This window comes from Chiloscyllium plagiosum, unplaced genomic scaffold (genome assembly GCF_037043375.1).
Source record: "Chiloscyllium plagiosum isolate Xiang-an unplaced genomic scaffold, Cpla_swu_hap1 HiC_scaffold_22, whole genome shotgun sequence".
Lineage (NCBI taxonomy): Eukaryota > Metazoa > Chordata > Chondrichthyes > Orectolobiformes > Hemiscylliidae > Chiloscyllium > Chiloscyllium plagiosum.
Genome location: NW_028270160.1, coordinates 55714092 through 55737112, shown reverse-complemented (window position 1 = coordinate 55737112; position 23021 = coordinate 55714092). Strand labels below are relative to the sequence as shown.

At 43.8% G+C, this 23021-nt stretch overlaps 1 protein-coding gene across 3 annotated transcripts in view; it reads right to left on the bottom strand.

Moving 5' to 3' along the window:
- LOC122561037 (protein bicaudal C homolog 1-like) overlaps window positions 1–23021 on the bottom strand; it is a 277035-nt gene that overhangs the window by 186988 nt on the left and 67026 nt on the right. For all 3 annotated transcript variants that reach the window (XM_043712353.2, XM_043712352.2, XM_043712354.2), the window contains exon 2: window positions 19345–19391. In XM_043712353.2, the coding sequence (XP_043568288.2) occupies window positions 19345–19391 (47 nt within the window). The remainder of the gene's footprint in view (window positions 1–19344; window positions 19392–23021) is intronic.

Below are 23021 nucleotides of genomic sequence, written 5' to 3'. Positions count from 1 at the left end.
TTCCTCAGAACCCACAAACTTTCCAGATAATTTCCATTGTTCCCCTATGCCATCTTCCTTCAGCCAACAAGCAATTAAGGAATTGAGATAGCATGCTTTAGACAACATGATCCAAGTGGCAATAGCTTGTTCAAATATGGGCCGTGCAAACAGGGATTACTTCACCAGCACTGCCAGCTGAGGTATTCAAGAGAACAATATGACAGAATTCAGGTTCTGAGCAACCCTGAGGGTGACAGATAGCATGACAGTTGCGTTATCAGTCAGCTTCTACTGATCGCCTGCAACTGAGACCAGGTGAAAGTGAGGACTGCAGATGCTGGAGATCAGAGTCCAAAAGTGTGGCACTGAAAAAACATAGGAGGTCAGGCAGCATCTGAGGAGCAGGAGAGTCGACTTTGAGCATAAGCCCTTCATCAGGAGTCGGGGGTGGGGGGGGGGAGAAAGTGTGACCAAGTGAGCAGAGGGATTAATGGGAGGGAGGTGGGAAGGTATCTAGGAAGGCAGGGCAATACGTAGATGAAGGTGGGGGTGGTGGTGATAGGTCAGAGCAAGGGTGGAGCAGACAGTACCATAGAATCCCTACAGTGTGACAGGCCATTCACGCCAACATGTTCACACCGACCCTCCGAAGAGTAACTCACCCAGACCCATTCAGCCAACCCTATTACTCTACATTTACCCTGACTAATGCGCCTAACCTACACATACATAGAACATAGAAAAAAACAGCGCAGTACAGGCCCTTTGGCCCTCGATGTTGCGCCGATCCAAGCCCACCTAACCTACATAGCCCACTATCCTCCATACCTGAACTTTATTGCAATTTAGCACGGCCATTTCACCTAGCCTGCACATCTTTGGACTGTGGGAGGAAACTGGAGCACCCAGAGGAAACCCACGCAGACACAGGGAGAACATGCAAACTTCACACAGTTGCCAGAGGCTGGAATCAAACCTGTGTCCCTGGTGCTTTAGGTGGGTAGGAAGATGGACCAGTAGGACAGTTCAAGAGGGCGGTGCCGAGTTGGAGGGTTGGATCTGGGATAAGGTGGGGGGGGAGAAGAGATGAGGAAACTGGTGAAATGCACATTGATCCTGTGAGGTTGGAGGGTCCCAAGGCGGAAGATGATGTGTTCTTCCGCTAGGCGTCGGTTGGCTAGGACTTGGATTCTGAAATCAAAGCTCACCTGCTTTATAAATTGAAATAACATTAAATTTCTGCCAACAATGTAAACTCAAACTCACAACAAACCAGGCTTTTCTAAGTTAACTATAGAGTCCAGAATAAAGTATGGACTACATCTAGAATTGCGTACTATCAAATACACAAAGCCATGTCATGAAGTGTGAAGGCAGGTCAAAAGGACTATAACATCTTAGTGCTCAACTGATGCGATCTTTTCAGGGTTTGTGTGTTAAGGGAGATTGACAATAATAAATTAAGGCAGGGAAATTGTTGCCAAAGCAATCACGAACACCATCACATTTCCTTTGACCCTGTAAAATTCAGTCCTTCCCAAATCATTTAGAATCCAATTATTAAATTCAGGAAAAAAAAGTTCAGGCACGATACAGAAAATCATATTTGATGTCTGTACAGACTTTCTGAATTAACCCTTGGACTTGGGCCAGAAGAGCTCCCTCAAAATGATCAAGCCTGGAACTACATGCAAAGTGAAGGCAGTGGAGAACTGCTGATGCATATCTGAACGTTTCACAACAGGAATCAGCAGCTTCAGTATGATGGGAAACATCCAGAACACTTTAGACATTTGCAAGTTTGGAACATCCCATTTACATCAAAATTCAAGCAGCATTATCATGGGGTATGGCACTGTAGTGTTAGCACTGCTGCCTCACAGCGCCAGAGACCCGGGTTCAATCCCCACCTCGGGCAACTGTCTGTGTGGAGTTTGCACATTCTCCCCGTGTCTGTGTGGGTTTCCTCCGGGTGCTCTGGTTTCCTCCCACAGTCCAAAAATGTGCAGGTGAATTGGCCATGCTAAATTGCCCGTAGTGTAAGGTGAAGGGATCAATGTAGGGGAATGGGTCTGGGTGGGTTCCGCTTCAGCAGGTCGGTGTGAACTTGTTGGGCCGCAGGGCCTGTTTCCATACTAAGTAATCTAATCTAATCAATCCCAAGGTCAGAACTAACACTGCTCAGAATACAAATACAGACACTATTACAACAGTTTGAGAATGCCAATTTATTTTTTTCAAAATCTGGGAATAAAAAATGCTGCTATCTATAAAAGATTCAGCAGCTGTTACAAAAATCCAGTTGGTTCACTAATAGAATTAATTATTCTAAAAGGAATAATAAGTTTTTTGTAATGATGCATGACTTGGAAACTTCAAAAAGGGTATGTAACAATAATGGTCTGACAGAGGAAGCTACAAGAAGCTTTGTACCAGAAATGATTGCTTTAGTCACAGGCTGTACTGTATCAGATAATGGATACATGTCCAGTGTGTGTGAACAGGTTAAATGTTTAGATTAGATTCCCTACAGTACGGAAACAGGCCCTTTGGCCCAACAAGTCCACAGGCCCTTCCAAAAGAGTAACCCATCCAGATCCATTCCCCGACATTTACCCCGGACTAATGTACCCAACACTATGGGCAATTTAGCATGGCCAGTTCACCTGACCTACACATCTTTGGACTGTGGGAGGAAACCCAGGCAGACACGGGGAGAATGTGCAAACTCCACACAGACAGTTGCCCGAGGCTGGAATCGAACCCGGGTCCCTGCGCTGTGAGGCAGCAGCTCTAACCACTGAGCCACCGTGCCACCCTGTTTCTAGATTGTTTAAATAATAACAAACCAAAATACGTTAAGGAATTTAGCAGTTGGACCTGCTTCGATGACAACTTGCTGAAATCGCTAAGAATGACAATTCCCTGTAACATTGCTGGGGTAAACGACTTCATCAGTTTAGACAGTGTCAAATTAGATATCTTTTTCTATTAAGATGACGAAAATGGCTCAAATGGCTCCAGTTGACATGGAACACACGATTTTCTGTTGGGGGGGGCGGGACAATGTCAGTGGATTTGCAGATTACACAACCTGGACATGACTGTATTACACTCACAAAATCTGACTTCTAAACCAAGTTTTAAACAGATATTTTTCACGTTCAAGGATAGCCGTCTTTCCTTCAAACATCTATTTGTTTGAAAACTACATTGGCAGTTTGCCCATACATCGTCTCATAGGTCAAAAATTCTAATGGAAGCAGACGCAAGAGATGAGTATAGTAAACTTACTATAGTAAAAAGATCAGTGAGAAATATGATACACTCAACAAAAAGAGGACTCACTATTACAGCACAAAGTGAGCCTCGCATTAACAAGAGACTTTAACAAAGTGGTAGCAAATGACTTGGAGGTATTGGATAAGAAAAAGCTTGCACCTTACAGACATGACAATGAGATTCAGTTAGTCTACAACAATGTTTAATAAATCCTGCCAAAGGAACGCATTTTTCCAAACTATATTTTTCGTGTGTGCAAGCATATTACAAATCACTTCAACTTGAAAATTGCAGTTGTGGTTGCCTTGTTATAGGAAGGATATTATTAAATTGGAAAAGATATACCAGGATGTTGCTGGGAATGGAGGGTTTGCATTATAAAAACAGGTTGGGACTTTTATCTACTGTAGTGTTGGAGGTTGAGGGGTAACCTTATTGAGGTTTATAAAATCTTGAGGAGCATAGATAAGGTGAATAACAGGGGTCTTTTCCCTAGGCTGGGAGAGTTCAAAACTAGCAGGCATATCTTCAAGGTGAGAGGAGAAAGTTTTTAAAAAAAGACATGTCTTTACATAGAGTGGTTAGTGTGTGGAATGAACGGCCAGAGGAAGTGGTGGACACAGGTACAGTTACAACATTTAAAAGGCATTTGGAAAAGTACATGAATAGGAGAGGTTTGCATGGATGCGGGCCAAACAGAGCCAGATGGGACTAGTTTACTTTGGGAACATGGTCGGCATGGGCTAGTTGGACCGAAGGGTCTGTTTCCATGCTGTATGACTCTATGTCTGTAAAGGCAAAAGAGTAACAGTGGACAAGCTAATGGAGAAATGGATGGGGAGACTAGCTGAATTCCTCACTGATAACGGAGGTTATTTATCAAAGGTAAAGTTGGGAATACATGTGAAAGTGTGAACATTGTGATAATAAACATGGCAATGGAAAGCCCCTTTAGTAACGGAGTGAGAGAGAGAGAAAGAAGCAACATATGATAATAGAGGAGATGCAGCATAAATTCCTGGTGGATGAAGCAAGTTTATATATTCATATTTATTCTGACAATGGTGGTCCATGCAAATAACTCACTGTAAATAGTTGGGGGCTACAGTCCATATCAATTAGTTTATAGATTTTAGAACATAGATGGTTTTAGACAGTGATGGAAGAACAGTAAATTTTACAGCACTGCATTCATTCCTCAAAGTTAATTGGCATTGAATACACACTTACTGAATCTGAACAAGTCTTGAAATCAATAAGGCACACAAATTTCACATACAAATGGTGGACAATTATGAGGGCTACACTATAGCAAATGAACAGCTGACATAATATGGACAAATTGATACAAAAATTCATGACAACATTATTTGCTCCAGAGGACAAGAACCGAAAGTTGGCACCAAAGTAGGAGCCAATGGATGGAGGAACACCAGCACTAGAAAATGAGTAGGGGAAGCCATTGGCAAATGGAAACATTGGCTTTATCTGCAAGCTGAGGGAGAGGAGCGAAGATCCACGGATTAGCAAATGAGGCAAAGATATGGAAGACCAGGAACTGTTCTGGGCATGAACATGGCACTAGGAAAAGATCACAAACTTTACAAAAGGAGATTTTGATCACTACAAAGTGAGATGCTGTGGTAGACGTAGAATGAGACAGGAGGACAAGAGTGATTGTAACTTGGAAACAAGTTTGGGGGGAAAAGAGTGGGAATACCACAAAAAGTAGAAGCTTCATGATCAAGAACTTTCATGGCTACAAACAAGTTAGAAGATAAGTTGATAAAGGATGCCGGACAAAAATACTGAAGCTATACAAAGAATCCGGCATATATACTGTTATGATATTATGGCTTTAAGAGGTGTATTTTTTTCCAGTTGTTTTTAATGAAGAAAGGTGGAGACAGAGATACCAGCTTGTGAAGCCCTGGGCTTCGTTTAAAAAAAAACAGTTGGAACAATAGCAGTCTAAATACGTGTGGGGGTCAAGCTCCCACAAAACCAGGATTTTTGGTTTTAGCTTAGTGCTGGGGTCTAGAAACTGGATGTGGAAGCTCTTATTCTTAGAAACATAGAATCCTACAGTGTGGAAACAGGCCATTTGGTCCAACAAATCCACACCCACCCTCCAAAGAGCATCCCACCCAGACTCATACCCCTACCCGAGAACTCTACATCTCCCCTGACTAATGCACCTAACTTACACATCCCTGAGCACTATGGGCAAATTAGCACAGCCAATTCATCTAACCTGCTCATCTTTGGACTATGGGAGAAAACCAGAGCACTTGGATGAAACCCATGCAGACACAGGAAGAATGTGCAAACTTCAAACAGACAGTCACCCAAGGCTGGAACCAAACCTGGGTCCTTGGCGCTGTGAGGCAGCAGTGCTAACCACTGAGCCACTGTGCTGTATTCCCCTCACTGTTACAGCTAAAAGCTGGGATTCTCTTCCTGCTGCAACAATTGGATGTGAGACAGTCTATTTTACTGAATTTGCCTTTGCCAAGGGTGTGTTTTGGGATGTTACTATATTGGAACAGTTAATACAGATGTTATTTTTGTTAAGCATTGATAGAGTCACAGTTAAGACAATTCTTTTATTTTGTCTGTATTCTAACTGTAGTGTAAAAATCAACTGTGTTTTGCTTAAAGTCGAGTAGTTTGACCAACCAGCGTGCATCCGGAACACAACACCTTAGACTTACCTTTAAAATAAGAAAATGTTAGGGTCTACACTATCGTCTTAAAGTTTGTGAGAAGATTTGTATCTCGGGAGCTCGTTGTTGTGGTTCTGTTCGCCGAGCTGGGAATTTGTGTTGCAGACGTTTTGTCCCCTGTCTAGGTGACATCCTCAGCGCTTGGGAGCCTCCTGTGAAGCGCCTCTGTGATGTTTCCTCCGGCATTTATTGTGGTTTGAATCTGCCGCTTCCGGTGTTCAGTTCCAGCTGTCCGCTGCAGCGGCCGGTATATTGGATCCAGGTCGATGTGTTTGTTGATAGAATCTGTGGATGAGTGCCATGCCTCTAGGAATTCCCTGGCTGTTCTGTTTGGCTTGTCCGATAATAGTAGTGTTGTCCCAGTCGAACTCGTGTTGCTTGTCATCTGCGTGTGTGGCATCCGCATGTGTGGCTACTAAGGATAGCTGGTCGTGTCGTTTCGTGGCTAGTTGGTGTTCATGGATACGGATCGTTAGCTGTCTTCCTGTTTGTCCTATGTAGTGTTTTGTGCAGTCCTTGCATGGGATTTTGTACACTACGTTGGTTTTGCTCATGCTGGGTATCGGGTCCTTTGTCATGGTGAGTTGTTGTCTTAGAGAGTGGCTGTTGGTTTGTGTGCTGTTATGAGTCCTAGTGATCGTAGTCGCCTGGCAGTCAGTTCAGAAATGTTCTTGATGTATGGTAGCATGGCTAGTCCTTTGGGTTGTGGCATGTCCTCATTCCGTTGTCTTTCCCTTAGGCATCTGTTGATTAAATTACGGGGGTATCCATTTTTGGCGAATACATTGTAGAGGTGTTCTTCTTCCTCTTTTTGCAGTTCTGGTGTACTGCAGTGTGTTGTGGCCCTTTTGAATGTCTAGGAATGGGAGTTGGCTGTCCTTTTCTTCCTGGAGAAAGTGAGGTCTGCAGATGCTGGAGGAGGGACTTGGGGGAGGGGTGTCGGAAATGCGATAGGTGGAAAGAGGTCAAGGTGAGGGTGATAGGTCAGACTGGGGTGGGGGCGGAGAGGTCAGGAAGAAGATTGCAGGTTAGGAAGGCGGTGCTGAGTTCGATGGATTTGACTGAGACAAGGTGGGGGGAGGGGAAATGAGGAAACTGGTGAAATGAAGAAACTTCCTAACTTGCAATCTTCTTCCGGACCTCTCCGCCCCCACCCCAGTCTGACCTATCACCCTCACCTTGACCTCTTTCCACCTATCGCATTTCCGACGCCCCTCCCCCAAGTCCCTCCTCCCTACCTTTTATCTTAGCCTGCTGGACACACTTTCCTCATTCCTGAAGAAGGGCTTATGCCCGAAACGTCGATTCTCCTGTTCCCTGGATGCTGCCTGACATGCTGCGCTTTTCCAGCAACACATTTTCAGCTCTGTCCTTTTCTTCCTCTCTAGTGAATCTGATTCCTGTGAGTGTGGCGTCGATGATCCGGTGTGTGTTTTCTATTTCTGGACGTGATGGTACAGAGAACACCGAACGGAGAATTCACCACAAAGACATACAGGAAAGCCACACACACAGACCAAGTCCTGAACTACGAAAGCAACCACCCCAACACACACAAAAGAAGTTGCATCAAGACATGGTTCAAAAGGGCCACAGCACACTGCAGCACATCAGAACTGCAAAAAGAGGAAGAAGAACACCTCTACAATGTATTCGCCAAAAACGGATATCCCCGCAATTTCATCAACAGATGCCTAAGGGAAAGACAACGGAATGAGAACATGCCACAACCCAAAGGACTAGCCACGTTACCATACGTCAAGAACATTTCTGAACTGACAGCCAGACTACTATGACCACTAGGACTCATAACAGCACACAAACCAACAGCCACTCTCTAAGACAACAACTCACCAGGACAAAGGACCCGATACCCAACGTGAGCAAAACCAACGTAGTGTACAAAATCCCATGCAAGGACTGCACAAAACACTACATAGGACAAACAGGAAGACAGCTAACGATCCGTATCCATGAACACCAACTAGCCACGAAACGACATGACCAGCTATCCTTAGCCACACATGTGGATGACAAGCAACATGAGTTCGATAGGACAAGCCAAACAGAGAACAGCCAGGGAATTCCTAGAGGCATGGCATTCATCCACAGATTCTATCAATAAGCACATAGACCTGGACCCAATATACCGGCCACTGCAGCGGACAGCTGGAACTGACAACGGGAAGCGGCAGGTACAAATCACTATAAATGCTGGAGGAAACATCACAGATGCGCTTCACAGGAGGCTCCCAAGCACTGAGGATGTCACCTAGACAGGGGACGAAACGTCTGCAACAGAAATTCCCAGCTCGGCGAACAGAACCACAACACTATCGTCTTAATATATTTTGAGGGGGTTTGATCTGGTCCATAACAAAATTACGGAAGCAGCTAACAGACAGTCAACCTCACCCACACAGGGGTATGGACAGTATAAGTACTCCTGGTTGACCTGTAAGGTTGAAGCTAACCTTGTAACTAGGTTTCCAAAAAGAAACTCTGTGATCAAGACTGCAGGAAAAGTGATCTGGAAGGTCATCTCATTTTTGCAGCATCATACCCTTGGAAATGTAAGTTAATTGACAGTAAAGCCACATATTGGCAGGGTAAGAAGTTTCAAAAGGAAAGCAGTTTTGAAACCACATAAAGATGATACAGCAGGATAAACAATGTAACTAAAAGATTACGTTTATGACTTGAATGATGCAGTGAGGGTTTAGTAATTCTCAGGTTCATCTTCCTGAAAGGTGAGGATGCTGCCTGACCTGCTGTGCTTTTCCAGCACCACACTCTCGACTCTGATCTCCAGAATCTGCAGTCCTCACTTTCACCTCATCTTCCTGAAAGTAGATTACACTCAGCTGAAAGCAGACTCAGCAATGTTGCACTGAGGGAATCTGGTAGGCATCTTTATGATGCACACCAATTATTTTCTGTGGGGACGTTCTATGGAATTTGAGCAATGTGTCAGACACGAAATAAAAGGGCAAGTGAAGCCAGCCTTTGGGGCCATTAACTATATAGGGTTAAACACAAAGCAGGAAGGTCAGGAATGGATTTGGATCAACAGCTTTAATGGGAAAGTGTTAGTTGCATCCTGAGAAGTTGAGACACATCCCCACAGAAAGATATTTTGCAAGTATGGTAGAAACAACTCTGTTAAGAAGCCTGATTACACTCAGAGACGTACAGTATAAAAAATATCCTTCAGTCAACTGGTCCACACTGAACATGTTACTAAACTAGGCAAAAGGGAGGACTGCGGATGCTGGAAATCAGAGTCTAGATTACAGTGTTGCTGGAAAAGCACAGCAGGTCAGGCAGCATCAGAGGAGCAGGAAAATCGACGTTTCGGGCAAAGGTCCTTCATCAGGAATGAAGGGCTTTTGCCCAAAACGTCGGTTTTCCTGCTTCACGGATGCTGCCTGACTGGCTGTGCTTTTCCAGCACTACTCTCATGTTCCCAACTAAACTAGTCCCACTTGCCTGCGTTTGGCCCATTTCACTCCAAACCATTCCTAATTATGCATTTTAGCGAAATATTTTACTCAATGCCTTTTAAATGTTGCAACTGTACCACCACTTCTTCTGGCAGCTCATTCCCCAGACAAACCATTCTCTGTAAAAACTTTCTCCTCTCCCCTCAAAATTATAGCCCCTAGTTTTGATTCCCCCCCCCCCCCCGACATGCAGTGGTTCCAAAAGGCAGCCTTATCAAACAGTAACCAGGGCAGTGAGCAATGCACAATAAACTCTTCCTTTACCAGCAATGCTCACATTCCAACAATGTTTTATACAAGGACATAGGAATCACAATCATGATCAAGCCCCTCAAAAACACTATACAGCATCTATTAATATCCCAGGTATGACAAAATCCAAGTTGTCGTGTTTGGATCTTTGAACATATCATTGAAACAACTTACCAATTTGCCCGATTTCCTTGGATCTCTCTCCATAGCCTTGCAGTTAATGTTTGGGAGGAGAGGAGTTTATAGAGGGAGGTGAGAAAGAGAGACAGAGAATGTGTGTGCATGCGTGCGTGTGTTGAACATTGGTTGATCTTACCCCACGACTGTGCCACACTGTTGCTGACATACCTACACTTCACATGTGGCACGCAAGGACTGAAGATCCAACAACAACAGAGTCAAAAGTGTGGAGCTGGAAAAGCATCTCTTCCTGATGAAGAGTTTATGCTCAAAACGTCGACTCTCATGCTCTTCGGACGCTGCCTGACCAGCTATGCTTTTCCAGCACCACATTTTTTTACTCTGCTCTCTAGTATCTACAATCCTCACTTTCACCTGGAACCAGCAACTGAGACAGTCAAGTGTTGTGGTTCACTGCCTTGTGATTAGTTTTGCCCAAACCCATCCTAGTTACTGGCCCACGTAACAGAGTTGCATTATCCTGTTGAAATGTCTCACTAAGTCACTGAGCAGCAAGTATAAACATTATCCCGGTGATTCTCCATGTCTGCTTGAGAAAATGCCTCTCAGAATGCTCTTTACCAGCTTGACAGCATTAAAAATAACAGAGAGCTGCGGGCGCCCCCTGACCTGCTCATTAAGGGGTCTCTGAAGTGCTCAAATACTGAGACCATCCTTTATATTAGGATCACATTATCTACATACTTCCAAATCAACCCCATTGACAAGCTCATTGGATGCTGCCAAATTGTGAATGTTGCTGTTAAAGTCAGTGCACTCTAGACTCTTCCAAGATTTCTACCTTCAGCTGCTGTCAGTAAAGGCCAAACAAAAACGCCTGCAATAAACCAAAGTATGTTTAGATTGATAAGATTCCCTACAGTGTGGAAACAGGCCCTTCGGCCCAACAAGTCCACACCGACCCTCCGAAGAGTAACCCACCCAGTCCTATTTCCCTCTGACTATTGCGCCTAACACTACAGGCAATTTAGCACAGCCAGTTTGCCTGACCTGCACATCTTATGTATCAAATCAGGACTTGAAGAGGGAATCGAATGGTGAATGGTGTGAGCAAACCATCAGATATACACTTGGGGCTGTTTCTTCACACAGGGTCTCCAGGCCAAAATGAGCAATGAGACAGGAATGTACATTACAACTGTTGTTCAATTGTGCGTTGTACAGTCCTAATTGCAACATTATTCTGTACTGAACATAACCATGTTCCCTTCGAAGATAAACAATAAATTTTTTTTTATAGGACTCAATGGTTGCACAATTATCACAGGCCTTTAATCTTAAACTATGCATTCTGAAAGTCAATAAGATGTTACCAGTGGTTAAACAGCCCCACTCAGAAATCCTGACAGCTCTTAAATGTCTGTGTGATTTCCATTGTAAATACCCTTACATTAAAAGAGAACATACAATTTATTGGCTATCCCTTTAATCATCAGAATTGCTGGATGGTTGATCCTGAGAAGCTAACTTCTCCAGACACCAAGTCACAGAGATGTACATCACGGAAACAGACCATTCAGTCCTATCTCATCCATGCTGACCAGCTATCCTACATTAATCTCGTCCCATTTGCTAGCACTTGGCCCATATCCATGTAAACCCTTCTCAGTCATATATCTATCCAGATGCCTTTTAAATGCTGTAATTGTGCCAACCACCACCCTGCATGTACCACCCTGTGTGTGAAAAAGTTACTCCTTAGGTCCTTTTTACATCATGCCTCTTTCACCTTAAACCTATGCCCTCTAGTTTTGGTCTCCTCTACCCTGGGAAACAGACCTTGTCTATTTATCCTATCCAGGCCCCTTCCTGATCTAATAAACCTCTAAAGGTCACCCTTCAGCCTCTGACACTCCAGGGAAAACAGCCCCAGCCTATTCCATCTCTCCCTACAACTCAAACCCTCCAACCCTGGCAACATCCTCAAATCTTTTCAGTACCCTTTCACGTTTAACATCTTTCTTACAGTAATGAGACATTGAGGATAAGCTCTTAATTCTTGATGAAGATCTTATGCCCGAAATGTCGATCCTCCTGCTCCTTAGATGCTGCCTGACCGGCTGTGTTTTTCCAGCACCACACTATTTGACAAGTGTGTGTTTCGCTCAGTTTACCTGACCAATGTCCTGTACAGCTGCAACATGGTATCCCAACTCCTATACTCAATGAACTGACCAGTAACGGCAGGTGTACCAAATGCTTTCTTCACTACCCTGCCTGACTCCACTTTCACGTCAGATGGCAGATGGTCTCAGTTACTTTGCGAAGTTTGAAGTTTAATGAGAAATACTCCAACCAAGTAAATATTGACATTCAGTCAGGGTTCCCTAAATCGATCCTATGCACTAGATTAGAGTGATGCTGGAAAAGCACAGCATCCGAGGAGCAGGAAAATTGACGTTTCGGGCAAAAGCCCTTTGCACTGCACAAATAACATTTGTAAGAAAAGTACCAACCTCATTACTTTCCAAGAAACATGAATCTCAGTTCATTCATTTTGCAGAGAATAAGAGTATGCTGTGGTGGCATAATAAACCAACTCATTGTCTAGCCCTGGCTGAAAGATCTAAAAAAAAAGTCAACAACTTGACTCACAATGAGTAAGAAGTCAGTGAAATCCAAAGTGAAAACTAACGAGATTAGAATTATGAGACTGGAGAAGCTGGCATGAACTCAGATGCTCTGGAGAGATTTAATAGTTTGCAAAATGATGGAGTTGTGATACAATAAATAAAGAACAGCAATCGGGGGAAGGTTAGGAGAATTGCACTCTTTAAACACAGTTGAGACGATCTGGAATGCACTGTCAAAGGGTAACAGTCGGATATCTTAAACCCAGAAGTGAATTGGATAAATACTCAGCAGGAAACATTTGCGAGGCCTTGGGGGGGGGGGGGGGGGGGGGGGGGGGGAAAAGAGAAGGCAGTGGGGTAGTTTGTTCATACTGCTGGCACAGAAATGAGAGCCTGAATGGCCTCATTTTGTGCTTCACAATGCTACGAAAGGTGAGTGGAGACTAGTTTAATGCAGTTAATGCTTGGCTCGTGTCGAGAAGAGCAGGCATTTGAAGACAGAATTCTCTGTGAATGCTGTGAGAGTGAATCAGCAAGAATTCAGGAACCAGACAGAACATTATACTTTAAGACAGGCAGCCACGTCCAAATCTCGATGTCAGCTTTGCGTCATAGATTTGCCTGATCACAATGCAAACATGCCAACTGTGTGTCGTTCATGTCCCATCAAAGCCACGGAACAGACAGTTCAGCAAATAAATCTGGCTGTGTGGGTTTCCTCTGGGTGCGCCAGTTTCCTCCCATAGTCCTAAGTTGTGCAGGTTAAGTGGATTGGCCATGCTAAATTGCCCATAGTGTTAGGTACATTAGAGAGGTGTAAATGTAGGAGAATGGGTCTGGGTGGGTTGGTGTGGACTTGTTGGGCCAAATGGCCTGTTTCCACACTGTAGGGAATCTAATCTAATCATCTAATCCACAGACAGCAACGGAAAACTGATAAAATCTGTTTTAGTGATGTGGTTGAGGATTAAATATTCTCCAGCTCACCTGGTAAAAACCTTGCTGCTCTTCTTTCAGCAGCACTATGGGATCTTATACGTCCACTCCCAGGGCAGCTAGCACCGCAGTCTAATGCTTCAGAGACACACAGCATGGAACCAGGATATGCCAACCATAATCCCAAACTAAACTGGGACAACCAGCCTGTGCCTGGCCCATATCCCTCCAAACCCTTCCGAGTCAAGGTCTTTTCCCTGGGGTGGGGGAAGTCCAGAACTACAGCGTAAAGGTTTGAGGCGAGAGGGGATAAATTTAAAAGTGACCTAAGGGCAACCTTCTCACACAGAGGGTTGTGCAAGTATAGAGTGAGCTGCCAGAGTAAGTGGTGGAGGCTGGTACAATTACAACTTTTAAAAGGGCATCTGGATGGGTACATGACTAGGAAGGGTTTAGAGGGATATGGGCCAAGTGCTGGCAAACAGGACTAGATTAGGTTAGGATATTTGGTCGGCATGGATGGTTGGATCGAAGGGTCTGTTTCCATGCTGTACATCTCTCCATTTGTCTTTTATACGTTGAAACTGTACCCACATCCACCACTTCTTAGGAAGTTCATTCCACACATGAACCACCCTGTGTAAAAAAAATTGCGCCTCTTGCCTGTTTTAAATCTCCCTCCTCTCTCATTAAAAAAAATTCCCCTAGTCTTGAAATCTCCCATCCTAGGGAAAAGATAACTACTATTAACTCTATCTATATTTCTCATTATTTTACAAACTTGGATCAGGTCGCCTCCCAACCTCCTACGCTCCAGTGAAAAAATCCCAGCCTTTCTTTATAACTCAAACTTTCCATACCCGGCAACATCTACAAGACAGCACCTCTGATACAGTCACACACCCTCAGTACAGCACTGAAGTGCAGGGCCTCCAGTACACACTCCATTCTCTGGAGTGGGACCTGACCACAGAGTCAAAAGCATGAGCTGTGCGAATGAACCCAGTATTTCAAACAAAAAAGTGATGACTGAAACATGGACAAAGATGGAAAGAGAAAGGGATAAACCAATACTGTTAAAATGATGAATGTTTTGTCTTTTGATTTATCATGGGAGGGGAGGAACAGATTTGTTTTCACTTGTTTGAGCAAAGGACAGGACAACACAAGAACAGGCCCTTCAGTCCACCAAGACTGTACTGACACATAACACTTTTTAAACTTAAAACCTTTAGCTTCTTACACAGTCCGTATCCCTCTGTCCCCTGCCTATTCATGTATCTAGGAGAAAGTGAGGACTGCAGATGCTGGAGATCAGAGCTTAAAAATGTGTTGCTGGAAAAGTGCAAATGTGTTGCGCTTTTCCAGCAACACATTTTTAAGCTATTCATGTATCTGTCAAGATGCCTTTTAAAACGTTGCTATTGTGTCCACCTCCACCCCTTTCTCTGGCAGTGTATTCCAGGCACGTACTACCATCTGTGTATAAATGTTGCCTCTTACATCACTTTTAAACCTACCCCCTTTTACCTGTAAACCTCTGTTCCCTAGTAAGTGACATCCCTTTGCAGGGGAGAAAAGACTCTGACTTTCCATGCCTCTAAATTTTGGAAGCTTCTACCAGGTTGTCCTCACCCTTTGACACAAGTGAAACCAAACCAAAATGTTTCTAACCTTTCCTCATAGCTAATACCCTCCAACATCCTGATAAATCTTTTCTATACCCTCTCCAAAGCCTCTACCTCCCTCTGGTAGTGAGATTCTTCTGTAATGCTCATACAGCCATTTACTGAACACTTCTCTCCTGCACTAGATCTTCCAAAATCCATTTGTCTGGATCAAACTCCGCCTGCCATTTCAGCACCCTATCTATATCCTGCTGTATCCTCCTCGCTATCTGCAGCTCCCCCAATCTTTGTGCTATCGGTTAACTTACCACTCAGGTCACATGCATTCTCCTCAAAGTCATTTCTAGGTATTACAAATAACTGGAGCCCCAGCACTGACCACTGTGCAACACCACTGGTCACAGACCTTGAATCAGAGAAACACTCTTCACCACTACTCTCTTCCATGATCAAGGCAGTTCCGTATCTATCTTACTGCGGATCCCATGTAACTTCACCTTTTGTATCAGCCTACCGTGAGGCACCTTGTAAAATGCCTTGCTAAAGTCCATTTCAGCAACATCTACTACACTGCCCTTATCAATAATCTGTCACTTCCTCAAAGGAGGCACAATCTCCTCTGTGTAAAGCCATGTTGCCAATCACATCTATATTCTCCTAAATTGAGTAAATCTTATCCTTTAGAAACTTCTCCAATAATTCCGCTGCCATGATGTAAGGCTCACCAATTTCCCTGATTATCCCTGTTGCATTCTTAAACAAAGGAACAATGTTGGCTATTCTCCAGTCCTCTGGGACCTCTTCTGTGACTAAAGAGGATACGAAGATTTTATACAGGGCCTCAGCAATTTCCTCACCTGTCACCCTCCGCATTCTGGGATAGAACCCATCAAGTCCTAATGCTTTTCAAAATACTCAACACCACCTCTTTTTTTATCCTGTCATGCCCTAGACTATCAACGTCCACCATGTCCATGGTGTAGGTTTGCTCGCTGAGCTGTAGGTTTGATATCCAGACGTTTCATTACCTGGCGAGGTAACATCATCAGTGGCGACCTCCAAGTGAAGCGAAGCTGTTGTCTCCTGCTTTCTATTTATATCTTTCTCCTGGATGGGGTTCCTGGGGTTTGTAGTGATGTCATTTCCTGTTTGTTTTCTGAGGGGTTGATAGATGGCATCTAGATCTAGGTGTTTGTTTATGGCGTTGTGGTTGGAGTGCCAGGCCTCTAGGAATTCTCTGGCATGTCTTTGCTTAGCCTGTCCCAGGATAGATGTGTTGTCCCAGGATAGATGTGTTGTCCCATGTCCTTCTCCTTTGTGAACACGGATGTAAAGTATTCATTAAGGACCTCATCTACTTCCTCCCGCTCCTGACGCAAATTCCCTTTGTCCCAGAGTAGACCAATTCTTTTCCGATCTTTCCCTCTTGTTCCCTATAGATGGATAAAATGCCTTGGGATTTTCCTTAATCCTGTTTGCCAAAGACATTTCATGGGCTCTTTTTGCCCTCCTAATTCCTTGTTTGAGTTCTTCCCTGCCCTCTTTAAGGGGTCTGTCTGTCTTCAGTTTTCTAAACCTTACAGATGCTCCTTTCTTTTTTGACAAAGCTCTTGATTTCTCTTGCCATCCAAGGTTCCTGAATCTTTCCATCTCTACCCTTCATTTTCACAGGAACATGTTGGTCAACTGGCCTTTAAAAGATTTCCACAGGCCAGATGTGGATATACCCTCAAACAGCACCATTCCTACTTAATATTGTGGTAGTTATCCTTCCCCCAGTTTAATTCTTTCACCCAGGGACTACTTTTATCTTTATTCATAAGTAACTTTAAAAGTTAAAAAATTACTATCACTGTTCCTGAAATGCTCTCCCACTGAAACTTCAATCATCTGGCCAGGCTCATCCCCCAATGCCAGGTATAGTGTGGCCCCTTCCCTAATTGGGCTATTTACACCCTAGTTTCAAAAAACACCATCCTGGACACACCTATCAAATCCACCTCACCCCATTAAAATGCAAGCCCCGTCACTGAGTCCCAGTTAGTATCAGGCAAGTTAAATCACCCACCACAAGCACCATGCTGTTTTTCCATGTTCCATAAAATGTCCCCATATCTGTTGCTTCTCTGACACACTGGCTATTGGGAGGCCTGTAATACAATCCCATCGATCGATGGCCGCACCCTTCCTATTCATGAGCTCTACCCATACGGCTTCATTGGATAAGCCCTCCATGGTGTCCTCCCTCAGTACAGCTGTGATATTCTACCTTATCAGTCTTTCTTCTCTCTCTCTCTCAACCAAGTCTCTGTAATAGCTACAACATTGTATTCATATGTATTAAACCAAGCTCTAAGTTCTTCTGCCTTAGCTCAGATACTCATACTAAAACAAATACACTTCAGACAGGAGATGAGGACTGCTTTCAACCAACTCACAGTCTGAGGGGGTTATCCCCAAAGTATTAGACAGGAAATACAAATAAACTCTTTCATCAATCAGAATAAACTGATCCAGCCACACACTTCAGCGACTTGTTCAGCTCATAAAGATGAGCTATGTAGGCCGAAGGCTCTGTTTCTGTGCTGTTTGACTCCATCCAATTTGTCTCACTCCACTGCTCTAGACTTCAAAATGTTTCCCTTTGGAATACGGATCCAAATGTCTTTTCAACTTACTGTTCAAAAACGTTCACCACTCTCTCAGCCAGTTTACTCGAGATCAGAACTCATCACGTTCTCACCTGCTCTGCAGAATATTGGTCCAGGATATTAGACCTGCGTCTTCTAGTTACTGACTAAACTGCCAATGTGAATAAATTCTCCCTATGCATTTCCTTCTTAATATATATCATTTTTATATGTATTAAAGTACGCACACGCACCCATACAAAATTGGTGCCCTTTTGCAAGTTACTATTTCCCCTCTTTTTTAAAAAAATTACAATCCCTCATGGTTTTAACTGCCTCTGTTGGATGACCCCTTACCATTCTCTGCTTGGGAACCTTCCCAGCTTTTGAGTCTCTCCACATGATTCATGTTGCTCATATTTGGTACCTTTGCAGTAAATCTCCACTGCATCGTTCTCCTGAAAGTGAATGGATTGGATAGCTGTGGCTGCAGCAGTTCTGACCAACCTCTGAGTAAGTTAATTCCATGAATTTCCCAACGTTTTGTGCATTTGTTGAGCACGTTCACACATTTCTTTCAACAGTTATAAATTCCGCACTTAGATTTCTCTTACACATCAGACCCCATCTCAACAGCAACTGACTTTCAATTAAAACAATCTGTTTCACACCCAGGAATATTCTTTGAATAAAGTTTGCAAAAATATTTTAAAAAGCAAATGCTCATTTTAGAGTGTGACAACATATCTTCCTTTTTCGTTAATGAAAACACACACACACACAGACACAAATTTCCAACTAATTAACAGTGAATTGACTTGGACATTTCAGGAATGCAGGCTCTGAGAGAGGATTCAGAGTGCAAGGGACGATCAGCAAGATTGGTGCAGAGATGCTTGCCAGCACCTATTGCACGGTTGGTTTAAGAAGAAATCTATTACAAAAAAAAAAGATGTTGAACACAGCTGTACTGGAACGAATCAAGTACGTGTCTCACTAAAAGTTGATTATTATTATAATAGAGTCGGAAACAGACCTTTCCATCCAACTCGTCCATGCTGACCAAGTTTCCCAAACTAAATTAGTCCCATTTTCCTGCATTTAGCTCAGAACCCATCAAGTCTTTCCTATTCCTGTACCTGTCCAAGTGTCTTTTAAATGTTGTAAGTGTACCTGCATCTAGCAATTCCTCTGGCAGTTCGCTCCATACACAAAACACCCTGTGTGGAAAAGCTGCCGCTTGGGTCCCATTTAAATCTTTCTCCTCTCACCTTCAAAATATGCCCTCTAGTTTTGAACACCCCCCCACCCTTTGCTATTCACCTTACCTATGCCCCTCATAGGGTTCTAATTACTTACTATTGATAAAATACAGCACAAGATCAATTATTGGCAGAAGACATTAAAATAGCAGACCTTAGGAACTGGAGAGAGAAGTTTAATGCTCTCCCAGACATGAGACTGGAAGGATCTTTACACTGTACTCTCTCACACAATATTCTCAGAATTGTTAACAGAGTTGCTGTTAGGTTTTAACTGCTAGGGTGAAATGCATAACCAAATGTGTCGCCATCAGCATCACTGCAGCGGTCAGAGGTCAGGTGCAGAGACTAAGCCATTATATACAGTACCTTCTGGAAGAAGTCTTCTCCACTTTTGCCTTTCCCTTCAGCAGCAGCTGTAAAATAAACGACCAGGGTTAAACAAATTCTGCTAAATACTTCACTCAACACAAAGAACAAGGAAAGCAGCAAATATTAAACTTTGCAGTCTGCAATTATTTTAGAAAACTGCATCAATAAACTATAGGATGTACATGTATTTGGAAAGGCAAGGACTGATTAGGGATAGTCAACATGGCTTTGTGTGTGGGAAATCATGTCTCACAAACTTGATTGAGTTTTTTTGAATGAAGTAACAAAGAAGATTTCACTAAGGCGTTCGACAAGGTTCCCCATGGGAGACTGATTAGCAAGGTTAGATCTCATGGAATACAGGGAGAACTAGCCATTGGGATACAGAACTGGCTCAAAGATAGAAGACAGAGGGTGGTAGTGGAGGGTTGTTTTTCAGGCTGGAGGCCTGTGACCAGTGGAATGCCACAAGGATCGGTGCTGGGCCCTCTACTTTTTATCATTTACATAAATGATTTGTATGCGAGCAGAAGAGGTACAGTTAGTAAGTTTGCAGATGACACCAAAATTGGAGATGTAGTGGGGACAGCGAAGAGGGTTGCAGGTAGATAGGATAGTGAAGGCGGCGTTTGGTATGCTTTCCTTTATTGGTCAGAGTATTGAGTACAGGAGTTGGGAGGTCATGTTGCGGCTGTACAGGACATTGGTTAGGCTACTGTTGGAATACTGCATGCAATTCTGGTCTCCTTCCTATCGGAAAGATGTTGTGAAACTTGAAAGGGTTCAGCAGAGATTTACAAGGATGTTGCCAGGGTTGGAGGATCTGAACTACAGGGAGACGCTGAACAGGCTGGGGATGTTTTCCCTGGAGCATCGGAGGCTGAGGGGTGACCTTATAGAGGTTTACAAAGTTATGAGGGGGCATGGATAGGATAAATAGACAAAGTCTTTTCCCTGGGGTCGGGGAGTCAAGAACTAGAGGGCATAGGTTTAGGGTGAGAGGGGAAAGATATAAAAGAGACCCTAGGGGCAACTTTTTCACACAGAGGGTGGTACGTGTATGGAATGAGCTGCCAGAGGATGTGGTGGAGGCTGGTACAATTGCAACATTTAAGAGTCATTTGGATGGATATATGAATAGGAAGGGTTTGGAGGGATACGGGCCAGGTGCTGGCAGGTGGGACTAGATTGGGTTGGGATATCTGATCGGCATGGACGGGTTGGACCGAAGGGTCTGTTTCCATGCTGTACATCTCTATGACTCTATAAAGGGTGTTCTCTTGCGCGCTCTCCCCTATCATCACACGACCATTCAAAAGGTCACTGGAAGCCTATTGTGATTGAATTAGAAAAAAGCAAAATTATACACAGACACTGTTCAACATCTTCCCAATGCACTGTTATACTTCCAATCCTCTCTGCATACCAGCTGTATATGCCTGCTCTTCTCTGCATACCTTCTGCTGTGGCAGGATTCAAACCCAGGTCCCAGAACATTAACTGGGGCTTTGGATTAACAGTCCAGTAATGATACCACCAGGCCATCGCCTATCCCTTAGGTGAGGTTCATACGATCATATCTTGAGCCCTGGATTCATTGTAGTGAACTGAGCAAGTTGTCACAGATTCTATTCTCCCCCCACCCTACCCTTGCTCAGAGTGTCTGGGTAAGCAATTTGAGACTATTGCACTGTGGTGTCCCTCCCACCCTCACTGTTTTAGCTGACACTCAGAAGCAGCCCCCTCAGAATAGGAGTGAGTGGGCCTTGAAGAGTCGACGAGGGGCTTGTACAAGAACAATTTTAACTATGGAAGTGGGGAGGGTCAGGAAGGAGGCAACGAGGAGCAATATTCTGAGAAAGAAGGATCTTAAATTAAACAAAACAGGACAGTGGGGCTTGTGCTGAGCCGAGGAATGTTATATAATGGGAGGTGAGTAGGAAATGAGCTGCTGCATTGGAATTCTACACTTGGATCAAGTATCTGTTTATATGAGCTCAACTGAACACATCCATTTAAAATGTAACATGCTCCCCATGCGAACTTGAGGCCAGGCTGCTCTACACGGTCAGCAGCAAAAACATTGAGAACAGTTTTGCTTTGTGCCGGATTGATCTTCAAGATAGTGACAGACAAGGGCAGATCCTCGGAATCTGTGCAGGCCGCCGCCATGCACATTATTCTGGAAAGTTCCGTGGAAATTGGAGGGAGAACTCAGAAAAATGAGGACTCTGTTCAATTTGGCCCCAGTCGAAGAGTGCCAATTGCCTCCTGGGGAAAAAACCTAAAGATCACGCAAGCAGCATTAAACTCTCAGAGCTCTGACCAACATCTGTGGCGGCTGCTCACAACACAAGCATTTTGGACAGCATCATTGCCAACTCCCGTCTCTTTTTGGAAACCACGGCGTGTGCTCGGAAAGCCTGCCTGCAGGGCAGAAGGGATACAACACAACGAAAAGTTGGGGTCAATTGAATTAGTCTGTGAGATAAAGGGCTAGGGCTGTTACTCAGTGAGAAAAGGAGCCAATTGCTCCCATATGATTCCAGAATGAACCAAACTGAAGGTGCATCCTGTGAAAACGCATGTGTTAACAGTTACTGCTTCCCATCTCTGATCAAATGCTTCTCTTGTCATCTCTTGTACCCCTTTAGTATCACCAATTTCTAGCTTGAGACTAGAAACAAGGAAAATAGGAGGAATAGTAGGCCATTCGGCCCTTCAAGCCTTTTGATACAATTGTGACTTGATATGAATAAGGTGCCAAGAACCTTTCCTGGCATCACAGGAAAGGTCTGGAAAAGAGATCGGGTCTTGGCAGGCTCCAGGATATATCTGGTGATATAGTAGTGACACGTGTTGACAGTGAAAATCGCTAGACAACCAAGTTGTTTTTTTTAAGTTGTGCAGTTGAACAAGGCTCCCCCTTGGTCTGTTTTAACAGATCCCAAATATTATCCTCCATACCTGCCTTCCAAATTCATACACGTACATCATCAGAACAGCTACTAACACTGACATAGCATCTTTGAATGGGCTAAATGATTCCAAAGCTTTTTGTAGGAGCATTTACAACACGCTAGACAGATCACATTTGGAAGTGCCAGTGCTGGACTGGGATGTACACAGTTAAAAATCACACAATACCAGGTTCCCATCCAACAGGTTTATTTGGAAGCACTAGCTTTCAGAGCGCTATAGCATAAGTTTTCAGCGAGATGTAACTGAAATTATATGTTGAAAAAGACCTGGATTGTTTGTCAAGTCTCTCATCTTTTAGAATGGGCATGTTGGTTTCAGTTCTTTCATATGTAAATTCCAGAACTTTGGGTTCATGTCACACTACAACTGACCCCACTGCACTACACACACACACACACACACACACACACAGCCCCCGCCCGCGCACACACCCACAAATTTGTGAGGTGAATTTGTACTTGCAGAATTACATTTTATTTTGCTCAAAACCTGCTTAAATCCATGTAAAGTTCTGTAAATCCCTTTTTTAGATTAGAATCAGTCTGAGGGGCAGGATGTACATGCATTTGGAAAGGCAAGGACTGATTCGTGATAGTCAACATGGCTTTGTGCGTGGGAAATCATGTCTCACAAACTTGATGGAGTTTTTTGAATAAAGAAGATTGATGAGGGCAGAGCGGTAGACATGATCT